The 23,980-nt window shown below is 36.1% G+C and overlaps 1 protein-coding gene and 1 long non-coding RNA gene across 2 annotated transcripts; both read right to left on the bottom strand.

Annotated features, from left to right (window-relative positions):
- Positions 1–7,735: 7,735 nt before the first annotated feature.
- LOC110937528 lies at positions 7,736–8,787 on the bottom strand. Its single transcript, XR_002590852.2, has 3 exons — positions 8,684–8,787; positions 8,507–8,597; positions 7,736–8,427 (listed from the first exon to the last, which is right to left on the bottom strand). It is a non-coding gene; the product is annotated as an uncharacterized LOC110937528 (long non-coding RNA).
- An 8,485-nt stretch (positions 8,788–17,272) lies between these two features.
- Positions 17,273–23,481, bottom strand: LOC110870331 (MLO-like protein 1). Its single transcript, XM_022119519.2, has 14 exons — positions 23,206–23,481; positions 23,048–23,105; positions 22,522–22,736; positions 21,966–22,082; positions 21,809–21,869; positions 20,781–20,875; positions 20,340–20,414; positions 20,159–20,247; positions 19,356–19,405; positions 18,535–18,575; positions 18,241–18,450; positions 18,080–18,147; positions 17,761–17,821; positions 17,273–17,674 (listed from the first exon to the last, which is right to left on the bottom strand). Exons 1-14 carry the CDS (start codon positions 23,329–23,331, stop codon positions 17,468–17,470), a joined length of 1,473 nt encoding a protein of 490 aa, XP_021975211.1. The 5' UTR covers positions 23,332–23,481; the 3' UTR covers positions 17,273–17,467.
- Between the last annotated feature and the right edge of the window lie 499 nt (positions 23,482–23,980).

The following is a 23,980-nucleotide window of genomic DNA, read 5'->3' as shown; positions in this document are numbered from 1 at the left end:
GTGCTCTGGTGCAGGATCAGGAGCAACAACAGGCTCTGGGCCATGACGGGCTCGGGGTCAACAAGATCCATATCGAAATCAGCAGGAATGTCAAACAACGGATCAATGGGAGCTACGGGCGCCTCTAAGGGCTGATCCATATGAATAAACTCGATCTCCTAGTCAGGATCGAAGTCAGGGGAAAAACTGGATCAAAATCATCATCGACCTCATGGTCAAACTCGAACTCGTGTGATGGACCAGGTGCAGCTGACATCGCCATGTCAGGGTCGGCGTCAGGAGAGTGATGCTGCACACCTTGGTCGTGCAGAGACGCAGATGCCACAGACTCCAATGAGTCTGGGACAGGTGAACCAAGAGAAGCCTCCTCTACAGGTGCCTCAGCAATAGGAAGGATAGCATCAACATCAATAGGGGCCCCGCCCTCATAGGCGTCCTCAGGGGGACCCTCCTCGAACAGATCCACGTCGTCATCAGATACGACATCGAGTGGCACATCCGCCACGGGGAAAACAACAAGCGGAATGGGAGCAGGGATCACCGCAAGAGGTAGATCCCCAACAGGAATGCCATCAGCAGGCTGTATCTGAACTCCGATGTCTGGCAGAGCGAACGGCTGGAAATCATCGTCGTTCGTGCTCGTGGCGTTTGATGTGTATACGTCTCCCTCTGATGGTACCACGTCGTCTGACACAACCGCCATGGGGTCTACTGTGTCTGATACTCCTGTGTCTGAGGAAGAAACCATGGTGTCTGTAGCACAACCACACATATGCGCAAATATCAACATGATATCAAATAAACAGGTAAGTCAAAATAATGCAAACAAGTAATCCTCCTGGTCTCCCTAGACTACCCTCCCAGCCTCTCAGACTGAACTTCCTAGCCTCTCAGACTTACTCCCTGGTCTCTAAGACCAACCTCCCAGTCTCTAAGACTCAACCTCCCCAATCTCTAAGATTGAACCCTTCAGTCTCTAAGACTGAACCTCCCTCAGCCTCTAAGACTGAACCTCCCTCAGCCTCTAAGACTGAACCTCCCCAGCCTCTAAGGCTGAACCTCCCCAGCCTCTAAGGCTGAACTCCCTCAGTCTCTAAGACTGACATATAATTTTTGAAAAAGTGTATTTGTGCCTTTTATTTGTAAAAATGTTTTGCATCCTGGATCTAGACGTTTTAGTGTATGCAATGTAAAAATGTTTTCATGAGAGCCCTAGTGATCATAGTCTAGACTCGAGAAAGAATCCTAGTTCGCTATGATCGATGCTCTGATACCAAGCTGTCACACCCTGGCTTTTGCGGAAGCGTGGGTTTATCTGGTGTGACTTCTTAATACCATAGCACAATCACAACAATGCTATATGAAAATAAAACACATGATAGTCATCCATTCATTACGCTTTAAAAGTTACCACAACATCATTGTTTTGAAAGTCGACACATTAAACAAAATACAATCATGACATAATTAAAAACATGTTCATACGACACGACAAAAGACTTGACTAGAAATACGGTTTAAGACTTGTAACCCGTCCAGGAAAGGGTCACACCTCCTAAACCTGGATGACATCATTATTTCCTACGCAGCTTGCCACTACTGCACACATCACCAGATCCATTAATTTCCTGAAATACATGTAGTTTGAAAAACCAACAAAAAGTTGAGCGAGTTCATGTAAAAGTGAGTATGTATAAACCGTTCATGTATAAAAGTCCCTGGTATGTAGCAATAAGGAAAAAGAGATCACCAACGGGTTGCAAAGCCACTGGTATGTGTGAGAAGGTGTAGGAAAACTCAAACCTAGCAAATTTGTTACCGGGCTTCGGCTGTAAGACACAGTCACCTCTATGGGCCGCCACGGCCTCACGGGTGTGGGATCGCTACACCCAAATAGATCTATCACTCTTGTGTCCCTCGGTCCTAACAACGAGGATTAATGGCCTTAAGTGTTGTACCCACCCCTCACATGATCTAGTAGTAAACCCTCCCTACGCTAACCATACCATGTAAATAAATGTTTGTAATAATTGTCGTATGTATTTCACCCCCGAAGTATAAAACTGAAAACAGTAAAGAGAAAAGGGGGGCATGAACTCACAGAAGTGTGTATCCTGAAATAGTCGTCAATCCCAACTCGGTCTGCTACGCGACGACCTACACGTACTAATGTCTATTAGATGAACGGGTCGTGCCTTGGCTTAGGGTTTAGTGTTTTTAGGAAAATAGTTAGGCAACTATTTCGTGTTCACACTTCTTAATTATTTTATATGTGTATTTCCTTCCCAAGGATGGGGGTATTTTTACATGCACACTTTGTAATATCCGAAAAATATATTTTAAGTCCCACTTTGAAAATATATTTAATTTACTTGATTTAAAACATCTTAATTCAAAATATATATATTTTTCCCAAAAATATTATATTTTACTTCATAAATTTCTCCAAAATAATATTTTACCAAAAATATACGAATAAGAGTATTTTTCTGAAATATACATAAGTCACGTTTTAGCGTTCCGTATTGCTTTAACAAATGCGTAACTTAAATATTTATCTCGAAGGAGTTTTGGTATTATTTTGGAGTCGTAATTCCATGGTATATATAAGTTATATTATTTTATCCTAAAAATAATACAACTAGTTCACAAAATAATCAAATAATCACGCAAGCGTTTTAGTATAAAATATATATTCTACATATATATTTATCAAATTTTATTTACGAAAATCAACCTCCGACACTTAGTATTCTTGTAACAAAAATCACGGCGAAGTTTATTTTGGAAACAAGGTTAAAAATATATTCGTAAGCACTTGCTAGAAAAACATTTTCTAAGTCTTGAGATTTTTAGAAAATTTCGCTAGAGTTTCCCCTAAAAACGGAGGTGTCCATGCTTTTAAGCATATCATTTTCTTTTCGAAATCAATCAACAATCACAGATAATCAATTCTTACTTTACCAAGAGCAAAAATATATGTGTTTTATTCTAGTCATGAACTTGATATATTTTCGAAAACACGTAGTAACTTGGTAAGACTTTTAGTGGACCAAGTTACCTTCCGAAACGTATTTATTTCTTTAAAAATCATTCTCTTAAAATAATTTAGTGTTTACAACTTGTAAATAACTTTTACTAAAATTTAACTCTTGAACTCTTCTTGTAAATAAAAGCTTTTTACACTTATTTTACTTTCAAAAATTATGTAAGAGTATGTAAAAGTCATAAACTTTTGGAGATCGTTTCTTGAACTTGGTTTATTTACAAAAACCTTGTGTAAAACTTGGATTAACATGATCATCTATCATCTTGTCCATTTATATTTTAAGAAAATTATTTTTATTCAAGTTCATGATCAAACTAGAAGGTGGTTATTTATGTATTACATTACCACTTTCTATTCTTGTTAAACCATGTTCCTAAACATCATTTAACAAGATCTTATGGTGATTAACATCACACAAGCAAGAATCATCATAAAACTAACAACATACTCATCACAACATCAAACTAGTAGCATTTTTCATCTTCAAGTAAACTTTTAATGTAAGATTTCATGTAAAGTTTCATGTTCATCTTTTAGTGTTCTTGTTTCTTTAGTGATTTGAACATACTAAACATACTACAACTTTTGATCACAACAACAAGATGAACAAGGGTGTACAAGTAACTTACTACTAGCACAAGGCTAGGGTAGAAACTAGTGATGAAGATGATGAGAAAAAGATGAGGAATAAGCAAGAACAAAGCTCCCTTGATGCTCCACAAGTAGCAAGCCTTCTTGTACCAATCTTTAAGCTTGAATGTGACTAGAAAATGGAAGATGATGGTGGTTTTATGGTGGTGATGGTGGCGGTTTGGGTGGAGCCGAAAGAGAGAGAGGAGAGTGAGGTGAGGGAGTGTGATGATGGGTAGAGATGGTTGTGATCTTTCACCATACTTATAGAATGTCTTAACATATTTTGTCCACTCAAAGAAGCTACCATCTAATATAAAATTAGGATGAAATCTTGTAGGATGATATGAAGCATGGTGAAGATGATATGCTGGGTCCACTTGGGACCGATTTCGGCTATGGGGGGGGGGGGGTAGAGGGGAACATTTTGCAACTAAAGTGTAAATGGTAGTTAGAATTCAAGTGTTGAACTTATATATGTTAGTTAATTTGATTTTTAGTGGGTGTTAGGGTGTTCGGGGATCACGACTAGCCAAGAAATAGTAAAACAATGTGTTTGGCAAAAATTTAGTGTTACAGGTAATGTCCGGTTATTCGGTTGGATACCGTTCCGTTAAAGTGTTTAATTATTCCTTAAAGTGACTTTTATATATATTTTTGCATCACAATTAATCCCTGGCACTTAGGAAAGTATACAGGACCATTCTGACATATTTTTGCACTTTACTAGCATTTTAAAATGCTGAATTTTATTAATGAGTGTAGAATTCTGCATTTAAAGTGTGTTTTAGGTACTTCCCGGCACTGTAACTATCACCTAGTAACGCAGTTTTGTGGTCCTCATTTCCCTACACTCCCTACTAGTGTAGTACCCTGTTTCTGACACATACTGGCCCTTAAAACATTGTCTGTCTAGGTGCTGGCATTGTCAACATGTCTCTGGGTTATCCGTTAGTATGCTAACTGTGCTTTGTGCATCAAGTTTGTCACTAATGTTTGTATGAAATAAATGAATTGACAGTATAAAATGTGATGCATATGTATGTATTTAACAGAAAACAGAAAGTAGTTTAATCATAGTTGTAATCTAGCACAGTCATTAATCACAAATTAATTATTAATTAATTGCACGGATACCTGTAAATATGAGGGTTGTCCCAATAGCTAAATCATGAACTTGATAAATGTAGTATGCAAATCTTGCCCACAAGATGCTCGACGTAATGCCTAAGTGATCTTGGATTGTTGAAAATATGAAAGAATCACTTAAATGACAATTTTGACAATTTGCGTGTGATATGTTGTATTATGATTTCTAAAGAATAAATCTGATTGAACTCTATAGGAAATTTGGGTGAAGCATCAAGTGGCCAAGCTGGGACGGACACACGTTTGAAAGGAAAACTTTAAGGTACGTGGCTTATTTGCTTCGTAGTATTTCGTTAGATAATTTTGGAAGTTGATATATGTTGATTGAGGAAATAACGAATTACGATAAGTTTGGATTTTTTATAAGTGATGGATTTTACACAAACAACCAAATGGGTCAAAATATAGAAAAATGATAAGTTGGTTCGTTCATAAGTGATGGATTTCACGCAAACAAACCAATTGAGTTGAATGCGTAAACTGAGAAACGGGAACGTGGATTTAAAAGTCAAAAGGCTCGGATTATGAGTTATGACTAAAAGATAAACAATTTCGCAAATGGAAATTGTGACAATTATGTACAACCATTTTGCGGTTGAACGGGTTGAATAATTTTGTATGCTTACCGGATAACGGATGCATAAGAGCCAAAGATACTAGCCCGAGTAATAGGAATTATTCATAGTTATGATGTTCATGTGAATTAGATATAATCAAATGAGTTTGTTTGTTAAAAACACAAACGGGTCAAAATAATTTCGTAAATAAATATTAAGCCGAAGGCTTATAGGATGAGAATTTTTTTTTAATCCGGATGGTGGATTTTGAGTCTAAGTTGTAGAGGACTAAATTACGATGACGTAGAAACAAACGTGAGTTTAAACGGATAAGCAGGTTAAAAGTTATGGTCATTTTCGTGTTAAGGGCAAAATAGGAAACAAGTTCAGCAGATCAAGCCGTAACCTACCACTGGAGGCCGTAGGCTACGGTTAGCGTTTTCTGCCCCGGATGATAAGAGTGCACCGCAAGCTACGGTGCATGGACCGTAGCTTACGGCGGGTAATTTAAAATTTTGTTTTCTTGACTTTTTAAGTTATATATGTTATCGAACTTCTTTTAAACACTTTATATTTAACATTTAAGATTGTTAAATGTTATTTAGGTCCATACTATGACTTAAATGGATGGGATCAAGCTCGTACAAGAACCGAACACGATTGAAGTGAAGCTTCCGCTTTTTGTTTAGTTGTTTTACTCAAACCGTACAATGTAAATGTTTTGTAAACGTTTTTGATAACTTGAAGGTTTGCGAATGTATTCTTGTATAAACTATATAAAAGCAAGAATTTTTATATAAATTCTTAGTATATTAAGAATGGGTGTAACATAAATAAACCCCAAAAACATCAACTCTGCGCACAAAATTAATAAACAAACAAACGTGAATATAATGCCCAAAAATGGAGAAGTTTTGCCCTATTTTGAACACTTGATTACAACTATTTCTCCTTGGAATTTGTTTTCACAAATAATGCTCCCTCTATTGTTGCAATGGAGGTAAAGTTTATAGGCATACTTTTCGGGGAATGTAAATGTTAATGATTGTTTGTTGGCACGCGGTTACATTTTGTCACTTGCAAATGAAGATGATGGTGATTCATTCTGAAGCTAATTCTGATTTCCCTACAAGAAAGTAAGAACTCTCGTGCTAGTGGCGATTTCAAACAAATGACGCGACACTCGACAAAATTAGAGGTTTCATCAGGGGGTTGCGTCCTTTGTTCAAAATCGCCACTAGCACCGGCCATAATCAAATCGTTGTAGGGAAATCTCCACTAGCACTAGAGTTCTGACTTTTTTGTAAGGAAATCGCCACTAGCACCAGAATAAGTCACAATCTTCGTCATTGCAAGTTGCAAAATGGAACCTTGTAGCGACAAACAATCATTAACACTTACATTCCCTGAAAACTATCTTACAAAGCCTATGAACTTCACCTCCATCGCCACTAGCAATGAAGGGAGCATTATTTGTGAGAAGAAATTTTAAAGAGCACTAGCTGTGATTGTTGGAAATTTGGAAGTAATCGTCATCTTCATCGTATTGTCATCGTCGTCGTCGTCATCATCATCATCATCATACTTAGTAAATCCCATCAATAGCGAAGCTAACGTAGGGTCCAGGGAGGGTAAGATGTAGATAGCCTTATCTACCAATAGGAATAGAGAAGTTGCTTCTAGTGAGACCCCCAGCTCGATAGTAGTTTTGCATCAAGCCTTGGACATAAGGCACATAACACTCAACAATTAAGACAAAGGCCAATTAGTGCATGTACTCCCTTGTCTTTCGGCTATCAACGCCACCACATGGTGCATGATTAACCATCCTCCTCTTTTAACGTTATTTTCACGAAATTAGTAAGATAACGTTAAAATTAGTGCACACTCCCCCCCCCCCCCCCGAGCACCCACACATATATACATTATATGTGCACATCGCAAGCGGGATTCTTCATGGTGATAAACTCTTGAGTTGATTTTTTATCTCACTTGATTAGTTTTTACTATAGTTTTATCTCTCTAACTAAATCCTTAATGAAGTTAAACTCTTCACCACCCATGACTCTTGTAGAAATGGTAGGCTTTGTGCCTCATTTGAGATATAAGAGAAATACAAGAAAAATATATAAAAATATACATGGAAGAATTTTAGAGAAGGGTGGACACTAAAAGACCCATATGTTAGGAAACTAAATAGAGAGGAGTACTATATACTCAATTTTACCATATTCGCATTCTTATCCGTTCCATAAATTCCAACACTACAATTTTACGTAGCGTAACCTAGGTGTGTGAGCCATCTCCGACATTACAGACTGCTTCACCTGTTGTACCCTGGGAGACAGATACGTTGTCAAAGTAGAGTCGTGAAATCTGTTTTAAGGGAAACGTGTTGAATACACGCCTCAACCATAACCGTGAGCGCTTTTTTGTCCTTTCTTGTAACAAAGGATCGTACAAGAAGACTTAATTTAAGCTCTCATCAAAGACTACGCAAAGAATCGTACATGAAGACACGATTGAATCTCTTGTTGAAAACTACGGTTTGAATCACTTTATTTACATATATTGTATTAAAAATTATTTTTATTGGATTTGTACATGGTATGTGTACTACAATTTCCCAAATATATAATGAGATTATCTTTTTTATTTTTTTATAAATATAATTTTAATAGAATTGTGACACATCTCCTACAGTGATCAAGTTTTCAAAATAAGCATTAGTTTTGTAAAAAAAATCTTTTCTAGCAGCATTCATCAACAGATATGTCCGTATGAAATCTCTTAGTGAGCAACCATCATGATCCGTTAGTAAAGGTCCATAATAACCCCTAGTATGGGTAAAGACTTCACCAGGAGACGACAAAAAGTTTTTGATGATGGATTACCGAGAGGCAGTGGCGGAGAGAATTTTCTGATCACCGTGATAATACTAGCGGAGGATTAGCGACAAAATTTCACCAACGGATCACTCATGGAACTTTCACTGTGTGAAAGAAAGGAATAGAGTGGCTTTGAACCTAGCTCCTTTAGATTCTGCACAAAAAGGGGGTTCAATAAGAACAACTTTACTTAAAGATGACCAAAATGAGCAAACAAAAAGAGAAATCCTGACGATGATCGTATAGACCGTGGTACAACCCACGTCGGTGTAAACTCTAATGAAGTGCCTTATCCTTCACCACCCGCCATGGAATTGGTTCAACCTACACAAAATTACAAATTTGGTATGTGAATAGTACTATGATGTTGATGAATTATGTTCAGAAGGGGTAGCGGCAGTGCGCACAACCTTTTTTCCGTCTACCTGCCATTAATCTGTAATCGTCTATTTTTTCAATGAAAATCTATAACTAATCATTGAACGTTCGGTTAAAAAAACAAAAATTATGTTCATTCATTTCAAAATATTTAGCACAATTTATGTCGCTATATATGTCATGTCACGGTGGTCCTTTTTCAATTATTAAGCGTACTTCAATTATTAAGCGTACTTCATAGAAACAAATATTGTCCGTTCATTAAATACATATAAATAATTGAGTTAAATGTCATTTTAGTTCATGTGATTTACTCCATTTTATCAGTTTAATCTAAACGTTTTATTTTTTGTCTTTGAGTCCAAAAAAGTTTCACAGTTGTCATTTTAGTCCACTAGGTTAACTTCATCCATTTTTTATGTTAACGAAAAAGACAATTCGGTCATTTATATGTAATTCTGTTAAATATATAATTCGGTCATTTTATATGGCCGAATTGTCTTTCTAGTTTACAGAATTACATATAAAATGATCGAACTGCCCTTCTCGTTAACAGAAAAATTGGATGAAGTTAACCCAGTGGACTAAAATGGTAACGGTGAAAGCTTTTTGGAACCCACATGAAAAAAATGAAACCTTTGGACTGAACTGACAAAATGATTCAAACCATAGGGACTAAAATGACATTTAACTCTAAATAAATATTGTCCAGAAATAAGTTTTTTTTAACGTGACACTAGGTTATAACCCCGTGTATTACACGGGTTGAATAAATAAATTTTATATACTAAATAATAAAATAATATATCTTTAAAAACCTTCTTTATTGCACCAGTTGAATAAATATAATTTTATATATTAAATAATAAAAAGACAATATTGTACAGGTTAATTAAATGTAATTTTATATACAAAATAAAAAAGTTATATCTTTAAAACCATGTGTATTACACGAGTTGAATGTTGAATAAATGTAATATTGTTTACCAAATAATAAAATAATACATCTTTTAAAAAAACCTCTTTTATTACACGGGTTGAATAAATGTAATTTTATATACCAAATAATAAAAAAATTACATCTTCAAAAATATGCATATTACACGGTTTGAATAAATATAATTTTCTGTACTAAATAATAAAAAATATATATATCCTTAAAAAACCTCGTGATTTGTACGAATTGAATAAATCAAATTTTATACATCAAATAATAAAATTACGATTTTGACCCACGTGGTTATATCACTTTTACCCTTTTAGCTCAAAAAAGATTTATTTAACATCTAAGCCCCCAAAGTCTTTTTTTCTAACCTTTTTGGCCCCTAACGTCTTTTTTTTAACCTTTTTGGCCCCTAACATTTAATGGATGGGGTTAGTGTTAGGGCCAAAAGGGTTAGAAAAGAAGACGTTGGGGGCTCAGATGTTAAAAAATTATTTTTTGGGCTAAAAAGGTAAAAGTGATATAACTACAGGGGCCAAAATCGTAATTTTCTCTAAATAATATTATAAATGAGAAGAATATTAAACTAAATAATAATTATTCATAAGATATTAAACTAAATAATATTTAATAGGAGAGTTATCTATAATTAATTAGAAAAGATTAAATTAAAATAATAATTATCTATAAGAGATACCCTAATATAATGACAAGTTGGTTTCTTTTATTATATAGTATAGATTATTTACTTGGTCGATTTGAAACTTTCACTACTGATAAACGGCTTAAGTTTGTGGTTAAATTTACGACCTATTTTTATCTGCCACAACCCAGTTGCTAATATGTGAACATATTAATTGAAAACAAAGATTAAACTGGTTTAAATATGCTGTAAAGTGTAAATCATCAGTCGATCTTGGATTCTTGGTTAAACATAGTAAAAAGTGTATACGCCCATGAGGTCACACTTGATTAAACAAATTGAATCTTGTTTCTTATTGGTCAAACATGGTCATAATTGGTTAGGGATAATAATGGGTCAGGTTCGGTTCAGGTATTGGTAATTTAAGTCTCATACCTAGTTGTAGAACTAATTATGTTATATACTCGACCCAATAGTCGTCGGGTATGTATCAATAATTATTGTTTAGCTAATCACGTATATCTCCTAGTTTGTTGATAAATACCCGTTTGAATTTTCAAATACATATCTTTTTACTATTATAATTAATTAATTATTGTATAATTTCCTCTATATTAATTCATAAAAAGGTTTTGTAAGTCGAATTTAGTGTTCTAACATTGTATAAATTATACAATTGAGTAATGCACAATATATTTTCCTTCTTGGTTTATTTTGTCCACCCACCCATTGGCTCATATGTTTAGGCTTTTACCAACTTTTAATTGTGACTAAGAGTGCTTATAGTTCATTTTTTTTTATAATTTTCACCCTGATAATTATTTCTCTTTTACAACATTGTCACAACTTTTTTTATCTTTATTTTTTACCTCAATATTTTTCAACTTTGATTCAATAGACCTTTTATATTTTACAAATTTGTCATTTTACATTTCGGTCTAAATTTTGCAAGTTAACACCATACAACGCACGTGGGTGGTTCAAAATTTTTACTTTATTCTGTTTTGCAATTTAACTGCCACGTCGCAATGCTCGTGTCCTAAATCGACTTAATTATTTTTTTCTCTGTTTTACGTTTTAGGTTAATTTTTGCAAGTTAACACGCCGCCACGGGCATGCGTGGTTCAACATTTTTACGCCTGCTTTTTATTCGGTTTAACAATCCCGCCACAAAGCGCATACCCTAAATACTAGTTATACCCGAAAAATACTATGCGTCTTTTGTTGGAACATATAAGGGGGGGGGGGGGGGTTGAATCTCATGTTAACTCACAGGACATGTGGGATAACCTATCAACTGAAAAGCAGTTGGATAACCCAATTTGATGAAACTAGTTTCTATTTATATAATTATTGGCAAATTGGATTTAAATAATCCCAACTCACTGTTATTGGCCAATAATAATCCCAACTCATTTAATCATCAATAATAATCCGAACTATTCACTTTTTTTTGTAAAATACTCCCGGTTAAAAAAACATTAACTAGGTTAAAAATTTGCTGATGTGGCTTGCCACGTCACCTGCCACATCAGTTGCTATGTCATCAAAAAATGCCACGTAGACTGCCACATCAGCTGCCACGTCATCAAAAATGCAACATCAACTGCCACGTCATATGACACATCAGCTAAAAGGGTCACATCAGATGCCACATCAGCAAATTTTTAACCTAGTTAGTGTTTTTTTAACTGGGAGTATTTTACAAACAAAAGTGAATAGTTCGGATTATTATTGGTGATTAAATGAGTTGGGATTATTATTGGCCAATAACAGTGAGTTGGGATTATTTAAATCCAATTTGCCTATAACTATTATATACTATAAATTTGCAACATATTCGTGCATTGAGGGTGGTATGTTATGCACAATTGGTTGTACCCATAGCAACATTTCCTTATCTCATATTTTGTTGTATGTTATGCATAATTAGTTGTACTTAAGGCCATAGCCACATTTCCTCATCTCATATTTTGTTTTGTTTTGCGTTGCGTTGTTGTAACGCATGAATTATGGTTAGTATAGTTGTATAATTTGCAACATATTGATGCAGTGGTTGTTGTAATGTATCCATTATGGTTTGTATAGTGGTAATGATATATATATATATATATATATAGATTACGATGAACCAGTTAAACGGGAAAAATAGATGTGGGTTCATCGTAACACACGAGTCCTAGATCAACTTAGTTATTCTATTCTATGTTTTACGTTTCGGTTTAATTTCTTCGCATTAACACGCTGTAACTTCAGTGTTAGTGGTCGCTGACAGTAGTGTGGCATTAATGTTCGCCCCGCCGCAACGCGGGGTGGTTAATACCAGTTACAAATTAAAGTGTAAACTGCCATTTTGGTCCTTGAGGTTTGGTCACTTTTGCCACTTTAGTCCAAAACACAAACCTTTTGCGTCTGGCTCTCTGTGGTTTCACTTTTATTGCCATTTTGGTCCAAAAATAAAATCAGCTCATATTTCTCAAATTAAATCCTGCTATTTTGTCCTTTTTCTCAGGGGCAAAATGGTCACTATATAGAAAATTAATATAATATATAAACTCTGCACTCCCTCTCTCTAAACACCCCTCCGTCTCTCTCTCTCTCTCTCTATATCACAGGAACACCCCTCTGTCTCCCCCCTCTCTCTTCTATCTCTCTATCACACGCTCAATGGTGGAGACGGTGGTGGATGATCATGGTAAAGATGATGCCGGTGGTGGATGTTAATGGTGGAGACGGTGGTGGATGATCATGGTAAAGACGATGGTGGTGGTGGATGTTAATTCTGGGGACGATGGAGGTGGTGGATGTTAATGGTGGAGGCGGTTGTGGATGATAATGGTAGAGGCGGTGGCGGATGATAAAAGAGGCGGCGTTGATGTGGAACTTGGATCTGAAAGATTTGTAAATGAACGAAAGGTTACGTCAGTGAGAAGAAGGAGATGGTGGCTGTGGTGAAGAGGTGGTGGTGGCGGTGGTGTTGAGGAGGGGGACGGTGGCTATGGTGAGAATGAGGTGGTGGTGGCGGATGTGGTGAGGAGGTAGTGGTGGCAGTGGCGAAAATGTGTTGTAGTGGTCGTGGAATGCAAGATCAGAAGCTCCGACGAGATGCTTGGTGCGAGGGTTCGAGCGACGAGGTTTCTGGTGACCCACATTTTTTCCAGCCAGTTGTTCAGATCTGAGATTAGCTATGCCCCTTCTTCAAACTCCCATCTTTTTCCATTTTTTTCATCTCCGAATAGGTATGTTGATCAGTTGTTTGTGGTGGTGGTGATTGAATAGATCGGAAAGATTTAAAAAATTGACCGGAGATTGGAGGTGGCGGTGGTTGAACAAATCTGAAAGAATGGCAGCTGATGGGTTGTTTGTGGCGGCGGCGACTTTGTGGTGGTGGTGGGTGTAATACCCAGCGATGGTGTGGCGGGGGTGCAATGGTGAAACAGATCCACTTTTAATTAATAATAATGATCATTTTGCTCCTGAGGAAAATGACAAAATAACAGGATTTAATTTGAGAAATATGAGCTGGTTTCATTTTTGGACAGAAATCACAGGAACCCAGATGCCCAAGGTTTGAGTTTTGGACTAAAGTGACAAAAGTGACTAAAACTCAGGGACCAAAATGACAGTTTACTATATTATATAAATTTTCTATATAATGACCATTTTGCCCCTGAGGAAAAGGACAAAATAGCATGATTTAATTTGAGAAATATGAGCTGATTTATTTTTGGAGCAAAATGGTAATAAAACTGAAACCATAGGGACCCAGATGCAAAATGTTTGAGTTTTGGACTAAAGTGACAAAAGTGATCAAACCTCAGGGACCAAAATGACAGTTTACTCCAAATTAGAATATGATACATACATATATGTTTTAAAATAAATAAATAATAAAATTACAATTTTTATATACAAAATATAAAGTGTATTATCATATACATATTCCAAAAGAAAATCTAATTTTTCATATAATTAACCTACTAAAATAATAAACTAATAGACAAGATTTAAGGGAAAATATAAATAAAATAAAATTAAATATCGGGTAAATGTCACCTAACCCATACCCGGGAAAATTTCAAAAACTAATCCCTTACCCGTCTGACATCGAGTATACATGTCCCGAATGTTTCAGTTTTTGGGTATACCTACCAACGCTCGGGTTCTTTTTACCATCCCTATAATTGGATGTTATAGGACATGTATGATATATGTTATAACTATTAATAACCTAATGACTCATCTAATGAAGACATATATAACCTAATACAGTAAATTAGGTTAATCTTTGTAAATAGTAAAACATTGTTAACCTTAAGACATTTATGACTATTTATAATTGTTACCACAATGAGTCCATGAAGACATGTAATGACCTAGTATGGCTATTAGGTCAATCTTAATCAAACATGATCAATCATGGTAAAGTTTAAAAAAATAGTCAAACATGGTCAAACATTGTTAAGGGTGATCAATCACACCATGGGGTGTGGTTCGCTTAGTCCTTTTGGGACTACCCGCCACGTAAACGCCACATTACTATGGGTGGAGGACCATCCCCTTGGGGACTACCCAAGGGTGTGAAGGATAGTCCTCCCTCCTTTTTTTATTATTACTTTGTTTAATTTAATTAAATAATTAAAAAAATAACTCTCTCTATCTCTCTGTACGTGGTGGCCCACCATCAACCATCAGCCAATCAAAGACCTCGTCGCCAACGTCTTGCTTCCGCTGTTTGAGACACGACGAGCCCGGGGTGGGAGGGGGGGGGGTGCGCGACGGAGGGGACGAGCCAAGACGAGGGGGGGGGCACATCCCTTGGTCTCATGATCATCATTTGTCGAACATGGTCATCATTCGTCAATCATGGTAATCACTTATCAAACATTGCCACCTGGGTCAGTTTGGAGGAGAGGCTGGGGGGGCGACACCCACTTTCCTAGGGAGCCCATAATTTTTTAAAAAATTTAAACATTAAAAGAAACAATAAGTTTTAGCTTAGTTGGTTGTACTCTTAGTTTTGGGAGATTTAAAAAAAAATGAATTATGTGGTTTTAAATGTTTATAAATTAGAAAACGAAGTGCATTATTAATAAACTAAAATATATATAACTATTATTTCTCTAATATTTATTAGATCCAAATATGTAATTAATAATAAATAAAATGTGAAACAAAGAATTATAAAATTCAACATATAACTTTATATTTTAGAAAATATTTATGTAATTATAATTAAATAAAATATGTCTACTTAATTGTAGTTATGAAATAAATATTGTCGATGAGTGGAGTGGTTGGAGAAAGAATTGGTGTTCTTTGTGACTCAGGTTCGATTCCCACTCTCCTCATTATTTTCTGCGGCATCCAGTGAAGAGCAAATACGGGTGGCGCCGATTCGACTTGGATGGGAGGCCGGGCTTCCGCACATCTGGGGAGAGCCAAGGGGTTGGCGGTAGGCGAGTAGTCCACCTTGGCCACAACGGCCGGTGTCACGGAAAAAATACAAGATGAGAGGAGCAGGACATTGTCATGTGCAACTGTGAGCTGTGTATGTCCGCCACTCTGCTCGCCTCCGCATCATTGTCTGATCTTGATAATGCGATCAAGACAGGACACTGGTCGTTCTACAATGGGAGCTCACACTATGACACAGACCAATACAACGAAGACATGATCAAATTCAGAAAAATGGTTTTGGGCACACAAGACTAGGCCAGCAGTGAGTACAGCCGGCCCAGGAGTGAATACATATTCCACCCATCTGGGTTAAGTAGTGAAGGACCGAATACTCGCAAAATGGAGACGGTTAGGTTGAGGTATGACAATCGTGGCTCGAGCGAGAGATTCTAACGATATTTGTACAAAAAGTATGCTAATTTTTTTTTATTTATTTTTAAATTCGATTTAATGAGTTCGTGTACGATTATTGAAGTTGAAAGACTCAAAGGGTTTTGGTTAAATTGTTGAAATTTATGGTCATTTGACAATTGGTTTGAAGGTTATTTTAACGGTTTGACAAAATAACGTGTGTACACAATGGATTTGTTATAATCGGCACCACATTGGCACTAGGTTTGACAAAATAGTTGTTGTTTGGCATGTTTGCTGTCACTGGCACCACATTTTTCGGCTTCTAGATGATATGTAGAATATTATGCCACGAATAGTTATTCTTACTAATATGTGTACACAATGGATTTGTTATAATCTGCGCTAAATAAAAGCTAAGAGACGCGCTAAATAAAAGCTGAGAGACGCAACGACTCGTCTCGATTTAGTGTATAGTCCACACATGCTTTAACGTGATGTCCGCACGTGTTGTCTGCGACGCAACGCGCTATCTATTTTAAAAGTTTTCTTTTAAACATTTCTAAGTTTTTAGTATACTTATTCTAGAAAAGAATTATGCTTTAGGGTCCTATTTTTTCCACTTGTCCTAATCCCTCGTCAGGATTCTTGAGGACGACTTTGATTGTCACAATTAGTTAAACGTGGCGACCACTTGTCAAACTTAGTCAAATATGGTCAACGTTTACCATGTTTGAATAGCTTTTGCAATGGAGTTTGTGAATGATATTACTTGTGATTGGTATTTTTGCAACTAATATTGTGACGAGATAGGTTTAGCTCTCATATGGTACACACTTTCAACTAATATTGTTTGAGACCACGTGACTGGTTTACTTTTGTAATCAGACTTATTTGTGACTCCTTTTGCTACCTTTTCTAACCACATTTACCTACAATCCTTGCACACTCCCGTGTTCTCATAATCAGACAGGACCGGAAGCTAAACACATAACTGGTTCGATTGTGTGTATTTATGCCGCTTTCATTTTAACCAGACGGCTATCGGGTGGTCGGACCAAATTTCATTTTCATATATTTTTCTTCCAAATATCATTTAAAAATTTATTTCCTACTTAATTTAAACTTCAAATATATTGTTTATTAAATGGCTTCATACTTTATTACTATTACAAATCTATCCAACAACAACAACAACAACAACAACAACAACAACAACAACAATAAAGTGTTGTTAAAAATATTTAAGTTCCTTATATATTTATAAGTTTACATTTTAAATTATATATGACATCATCCGGTTATTAAAACTAGTCGGGCCGGTCCACAAATCACAAACATAACAAAACTAGGCTCAAGATTGACCTTATTTTGCAGCTACTATCAATATATCATATACTCCATGAATCACTACATTTTTTAAGACTGTTGGTTCTGATTAATTTGACTTAGTTGAATACCCTTAAAAGCAGATGTGGCAGCAGAGCTAGAGGTAGCTGGGCCATCTTGGCCCGAGTCGTTGGTCCCACCGCTATGGGCCGTCTTTTTCTTGGCGTGTAGAGCCCAACCCACAACTTTGGCCTGTATATGCTCATCAAATATTGACTTCTTGAAATGTGTTCCCATCTAGAATTTGGTCATGAAATGAATCACAATTTGTTAAAAAAATTACAACATTTGAAATGAAAAAGATTTTATTTGAAATGAAATACCTGTGTCACAAGAGCATAAAGTGGTAGAGTGCTATAACTACACAAAACCTGTATAAACAACCTGAAATAAAACCAAAGTTTATGCAATTGTGGTGAGGCTCAGCCCACAAAATCCAGTCCAAGACAAGGCCCATTCCTTCCCTTCAAAAAATTTATGATTTGGGCCCGACGGTCCCAATTAATATGGGGTGTGCACAAGACTGATTGTGGGCTTTTATGAGTCGGGCCCAAGACCTATTGTGGGCTTTTTTTGCGTCGGGCCGAAGACCCATTGAGCATACATATGTGTACAAAAAATGTTCACATAACAAGTATTTACCCGATGATTAACCGCGGAATAATGTAAGCGACTTTCCCCATTATGCATGAATCAAAACCATATTGAACCTGTCATCAAATTGAAAAGCAATGTGATGCGCATAACTCAATATTGATTTCTGCGTATCTTAATATGCTTACGTAGACGAAAAGAAAACATACCCAAATCCAGAAGATGAATGCGATCTCAAATGCATTTTGAAAGAGGATAAAATGTATGAAAAAAAGCACAACTTTGGGGCGTCGAAACCAAAAATGATCATCTGACGGATGCACGACTAATTCTCCTTCTATAGCTACATGTTTTTCAGCAACCTCTTGAGCTAACTGGATTATGATGTGTTCCAGCTTTGTTCCCACAGCAAGTAGAAGCTGGTAAAAAAATAAATTTATAAAAAAAGTTGATGATGAAAGTTTGTAATTGACTAATGGTAAGCTATGAGTTTTGGTACTTACAAAGAAAGGGATGAAAGATATCCAGAAGTATACATGCAAACCTGCAGAATATCAAAGATGTGGTGATCAACAGGCTGCTTAAATAATTAAAAGAATTGTGATAATTGATTATTTGACTTTGTGCTATAACAATATTAAGGGAAAATTACAAAAATGTTAGTTGACCAACCATGTTTTCGAATTTGTCACGCTCCTGCGTCCGTGGACGGACCTCTGATCATGGGATGAGTCGGCTTATCATGTTGAAGAGTCTATGTATCACGCTCCTTCGGAAGAGTCCACCGACGCTTCGGAAGAGTCCACCGACGCTTCGGAAGAGTCCACCGACGCTTCAGAAGAGTCCACCGACGCTTCGGATGGACATGGACTCTTCAACATGATACGCCGACTCATCCCATGCTCAGAGATCCGTCCACGGACGCAGGAACGTGACAAATTTGAAAACACGATTGGTCAACTGACGTTTTCGTAAATTTCCCCAATATTAATGGGTTAAGACTTGAGTAATGAGTAGAAATGGGTGATTTTAGAGTGACGGGTCGGGTTAACCCGAAAAAACATTGTCCAAAAATTGAAGATTTTTATATATAAATTTAATTAGTGTGTTAATATAAGTACAATCGCAGTATTATATTAGTTAAAATAATTGTTTATTTATTATAATGATTTAAAGGTTTTATACATTGGAAATACATTTTGGACGACTTTGAACCCGTCTATTTGTAATTTTTGTTTTAGTCACACAACCTTTGAAGCGAAGCGCAAGAAAAGATTTTAACAACTTTGAGAAATGGTCGGAAAGATAAAACGCCCTCACATACCGTTAACGTTCATCAACAAGAATACGACCACAAATAGCCAAAGATACCAACTGCAACAAATTAGACAAACATAAAAATCCTTAATTCAAATGAACCCATAAAATGATACTTCTCAAATACTTTTGACTGAGGCATTTTAACTTCAAAAGGGTCAAAAATCATATTACGCGGTGTTACAAATTCTTGGTGAATATAATCTTACAATATAAAGATTATTGCACTATAAAACTGTGGATATAAATTGTGAAAGAATCTACTAAACTTAATGAATTTGGAAAATAAAAGGTCTTAAATCTAATACCAAAGGCAAATTGTTGTTGTGGTAAATATTTATATAACCTAACCTGTCCTAAAACCCTAACGAGCTTAACCCTAAGTTACAATATTTATTACACGTACTACAGTCGTTTAGACTTTAGAGGACTTAATCCAGATGTACAAACCACCACAAGTGGCCTAGTGGTGGAGTGACTTGGGTTCTCCAATGAAGACCCAAGTTCAATTCCCATTAGTGCCACTTTGGTGGCCACCGACACCCGCTTTAAAGCCGGACCGAGGACACTCGAGGTCTCGGGTTCGAAACATGTTTCTTACCCCTCTTTGATGGCTATGGGTATTTGCCGCCAGGGATCCTTGTCGGGTGGTGAACTGGGAAGGGAGATCCCTTCCGCGGTCAGGGGTACCATGCAACTACCCTTTTTTAATCCCGATGTACAGTATTTATTACACCCCCGCGGTTTGAACAGGAGGAAGACGACATTTAAATTGATATTTTTTCTTTTGAAAGTAAAGAAAACCCTTGCCTGATTCCAACCACTTTTTTAAAATCATCTTCTAGCGCTCGGATCATGTATTTGTGAAAATTGAACTTCGGGTTTGCCTTGCAATGGGTCTACAAAAGTAACAAAAAAAAGGGACAAAATAAGACAAATGGGCTTTTTGTGAAAACTATATATATATATATTCTTTGATTTAGATCCTTACCATAATAAATCCCAAACGCAATGCTACATAATCTGACTTGGTGACAGATCCATAGAATTGCTTGAAAAAAGAACGCTGTAATGTTCATTAAAAAATATAGTCAACAAAAGGACAGCGACAAAAGTTAGTCACAAAAGTTCAGTCATTCGGATGCAAAAAGTTGCCATCACAGTTTTGGATATTTGATCATAAAATATTATCGTCGCAAATTATGTCATTAAAGATTTCGGTCGCCACTCTAGTTGCAATGTGGATCACCAAAAACTCCGGTTGCAAGGTTGGTATATGTGTTGAGGTGGAAATTCGGGTCGCTAAAGTTGGTAGCAAAAAGGTTTGGTCGCAAAATTAGTTGCAACGAGAGTTTCGACCATTGAAAATGTATAAATGTACATTTGCGACCGTTTTGTGAAAGAAGGTTAATTTTACAGCAAGGTGAGTTACCAGCCAGCCTCGAATGGCTGAACGTTTGCCCATGCCAACGAAACGGTCCTTAATAAAGTCATGATCTTTAACGCGTGTGACTTTATGCTTTAAAACTGCACGTTATATCGATGAAAAATAATTAGAAAGGTAAGACATTAAACTCGTTAATTCGTGTAAATTTTGGAGAAATTATTTACCAGTTACAAGAGGTTTTTTTTTTTTTTTTTTTTTTTTTTTTTTTTTTTTTTAACGTTTTCAATCCTAAAGGTTTGATAAAGGGGTGTGACGGTGAGCTGAATTGTTCAATCTGAACAAGACTCATATTTTTATTTATGTCATAAACATCAACCATAACCCGCACAAATTAAAATCATATAGCCAAAATAATGACCCATTTAATTTGTTTATCTAAACATGTCAAAGGGATAGTAATGAAGTTGTAAACGTGTTAATCAAGTTGGTGGGTTGTATAAACGGGTTTACCATGTCAACTCGGACATGACCTGTTTACCTAAACATATTAACTTGAACACAACATGTTTATTAATGGGTTAGATATGACAACCAATATATTTAGTTATGTATGTATTAAAGAGGTGCACGTGCGAATGCGTGATGTTGCGAGGAACGCAGGCACTGGTAGTCACATTACATGTTAATTTTTTTTAATTAAAAAAACTATAGCAACACCATACTTAAACTATAGCACACTAGAAATATCTATATTACATATAAGAAATTTACGTTGTGTAACATTATGTTTGAACATAATTTTTCTATTTTAAGGTTTTGAATAAAGTTTGAACATTTTCTTTATATTTAAAGGTTTTGAATACAAAGTAACGGTTTTGTAAAATAAACTAAAACAACCGGTTCAAACCATTAAACCATCAAAACTGTACCATTAAACGTCAAACCGGTAAAACTGGCCTGTCCAGTCGACCCGGTTTGTTTGATTTGTTGTTATTTACCAAAACTATAGGTGCTAGTTTGGACTAAAACTTTCATCAAAACTAATTAAACCGAAACACATGACCCTTAATTACCTTTTGAATGGTCAAAGTTATCTTTTGTGATAGATTCTTCCCAATGCTTCCATTCCCGTATCTAATCCGTGACAATAATATAGATATATACCGGTGATAAAACAAATAGATAAAAAAAGAGAATAAATAAATAAATTGTTGTTAAATTATACCGAACCTTAGCCACTCCAAATACAACAGTAAGGACAGAAAATGCCACGTGCACAACAGCTAGGACAAAAATAAATATGTGGAGATGATGCAATGCCTCAAGAGATAGGAGCGGGACTTTGTTCTGTAAAAACATGAAAGTGTATTTAATATTATGGTCGTAAACCGGTCACAAAAACTGATTTACGATCGATTTGTAAGCGAAAAGCCGAAAATGAAGGTCGTGAAAACCATCGTTGTAAAACTACCACAACGGATCCGCAATAGTTAAACCGTTTAGTGTTCTTTATTTACCATAATTATCTTTAGTTTTAAGTTATACTTTAGTTCAGTTTTTGCGACCAAATACAAATTTTTAACTTCGGTTTACCTTTTTTTTTGAAGGGGGGGGGGGGGGGGTAATTTTACGAACCATTAAAAAACTGAATATTAGATTTAGGAAGTGATTTTATAATTAATTTTAAGCCCATTTTGTGACCAAAACGAAACAGTCATATATGGGGCAGCTGTTTTGCCATCGAAATGGACGTTGTCGCTAGTTTTGCCACAAGCTGTTTTGTTACCTTTGAAGCACAATAACCCAAAGTCGTTGCTTCTTCCGCAAGTAAATGGCGAATATGAGACGTTGCCTCGTAACCTTTATTACTTGAGGCTTCTTTTTTATGACTCAACGAGCATGGAAGAAGGTGTTTCATTATACTCTCCTTTACACAAATCTTGACAAGTCTTGATTGGGAAACAGTTAATAAAAGGGAAATAAACCCCAAAAGCATCAACTCTACACACAAAATATCAAAGATTAATTAACTTAATATTACAAACACAACAAATCAAAGCATTTTCGGTGACATAGGTAAAGAATTCACCGACGGATCACCTACAAATTAAATAGCTTCAGATAACCAACGGACATATTCATCATTTCTTTGTAGTCACTTTTCTAATCATAATAGTTTTAGTAAAAAATTGCTTGATTGCTCTCACAAAATATCTAAACTAAGAAACAAACATGCGTATGAAGCCCACAAATGAGGTAGTTTCTTGCAGCATATAATAAAAAAGTTTGACAGATATATATCTATAGAATACCTTCTTTGATCTTTTGCAAGGCTTCATAGAGAGGCTTTTGACCTGACTCCTTTAGTTTCTGCACAAAAAAAGGTTCAACAAGAACAACTTCACTACATTACCCCAAATAATCAATCAGTCATAAACCAAAATGAAAAGGCTAAAGAGGAACAACAGACCTTGCCGGTGTAATGTAGTAGACGTTCGACAGCAAGAGAGATCCCGACGATAACTGTACAGACGGCAGCGACAACCCATGTGGGTGTAAACTCTAATGAGGTGCCTTCACCTTCACCACCCGCCATGGATTACGTTCAATCGATCTACACAAAGTTACAAATTTGGTATCATGTGGATAGTATATTATTATTATATATTGTTTTATCAACAACATGAGTAATGAGTTTAGCCCATCGTTCCCACTTGTGATTAGACCCTCGATATCACACTATCGTGACAAAATAACAATTAATGGTGCTATTAATGCCATGTCATGGTGGTCCTTTTAGAAAAAAAAAAAACAAGCAAAATATCGTGGGTAATAAGAGGAAGAATTTAATACGTGCCTAGAAACTTTTTAAATTCATATAAAATCAAATGAAGCAAATGATTCCACCCCAGTTGCTTCATGCATTGAAAATGATGGGGATGGACTCAGATTCGACCTTTGATTTCACCCGAGTTTTCTACTACAGTGCAGTGCATTTACTCCAGAGGGTCGGCTCTTGTGGAGGGTGCAACTCCTGTCATGTGGCAGGAGGCTGGAAATTTTCTTGGTGACAGCGTAACGCCCCTCTCGACCAGGCGTAGGCCTGGTTAAGACAACATAGTCCTGGTAATGAGTGGTGACGGGCCTGCGTCTTGCGGGTGTTAATTAGCCGTTTGTTGTGAAGTTCACCTGTCAAAAAAAAATCAAATGAAACTCAAAATACTAAATACACCTTTAAAAACTTA

Source organism: Helianthus annuus, chromosome 1 (assembly GCF_002127325.2).
Source record: "Helianthus annuus cultivar XRQ/B chromosome 1, HanXRQr2.0-SUNRISE, whole genome shotgun sequence".
In the NCBI taxonomy this organism is placed as follows: domain Eukaryota; kingdom Viridiplantae; phylum Streptophyta; class Magnoliopsida; order Asterales; family Asteraceae; genus Helianthus; species Helianthus annuus.
This window is presented reverse-complemented; position numbering and strand designations above follow the sequence as displayed.

What these genes read in the sequence shown, in the direction of transcription:
- LOC110870331 (XM_022119519.2), bottom strand. Translation starts at nt 23,331, where the DNA reads ATGGCGGGTGGTGAAGGTGAAGGCACCTCATTAGAGTTTACACCCACA. An exon ending in TACTACATTACACCGGCAAG is followed by an intron (nt 23,106 to 23,205) that starts GTCTGTTGTTCC and finishes TTTTTTGTGCAG; the next exon opens with AAACTAAAGGAGTCAGGTCA. An exon ending in AAAAAAGTGGTTGGAATCAG is followed by an intron (nt 19,406 to 20,158) that starts GCAAGGGTTTTC and finishes AATTTGTTGCAG; the next exon opens with TTGGTATCTTTGGCTATTTG.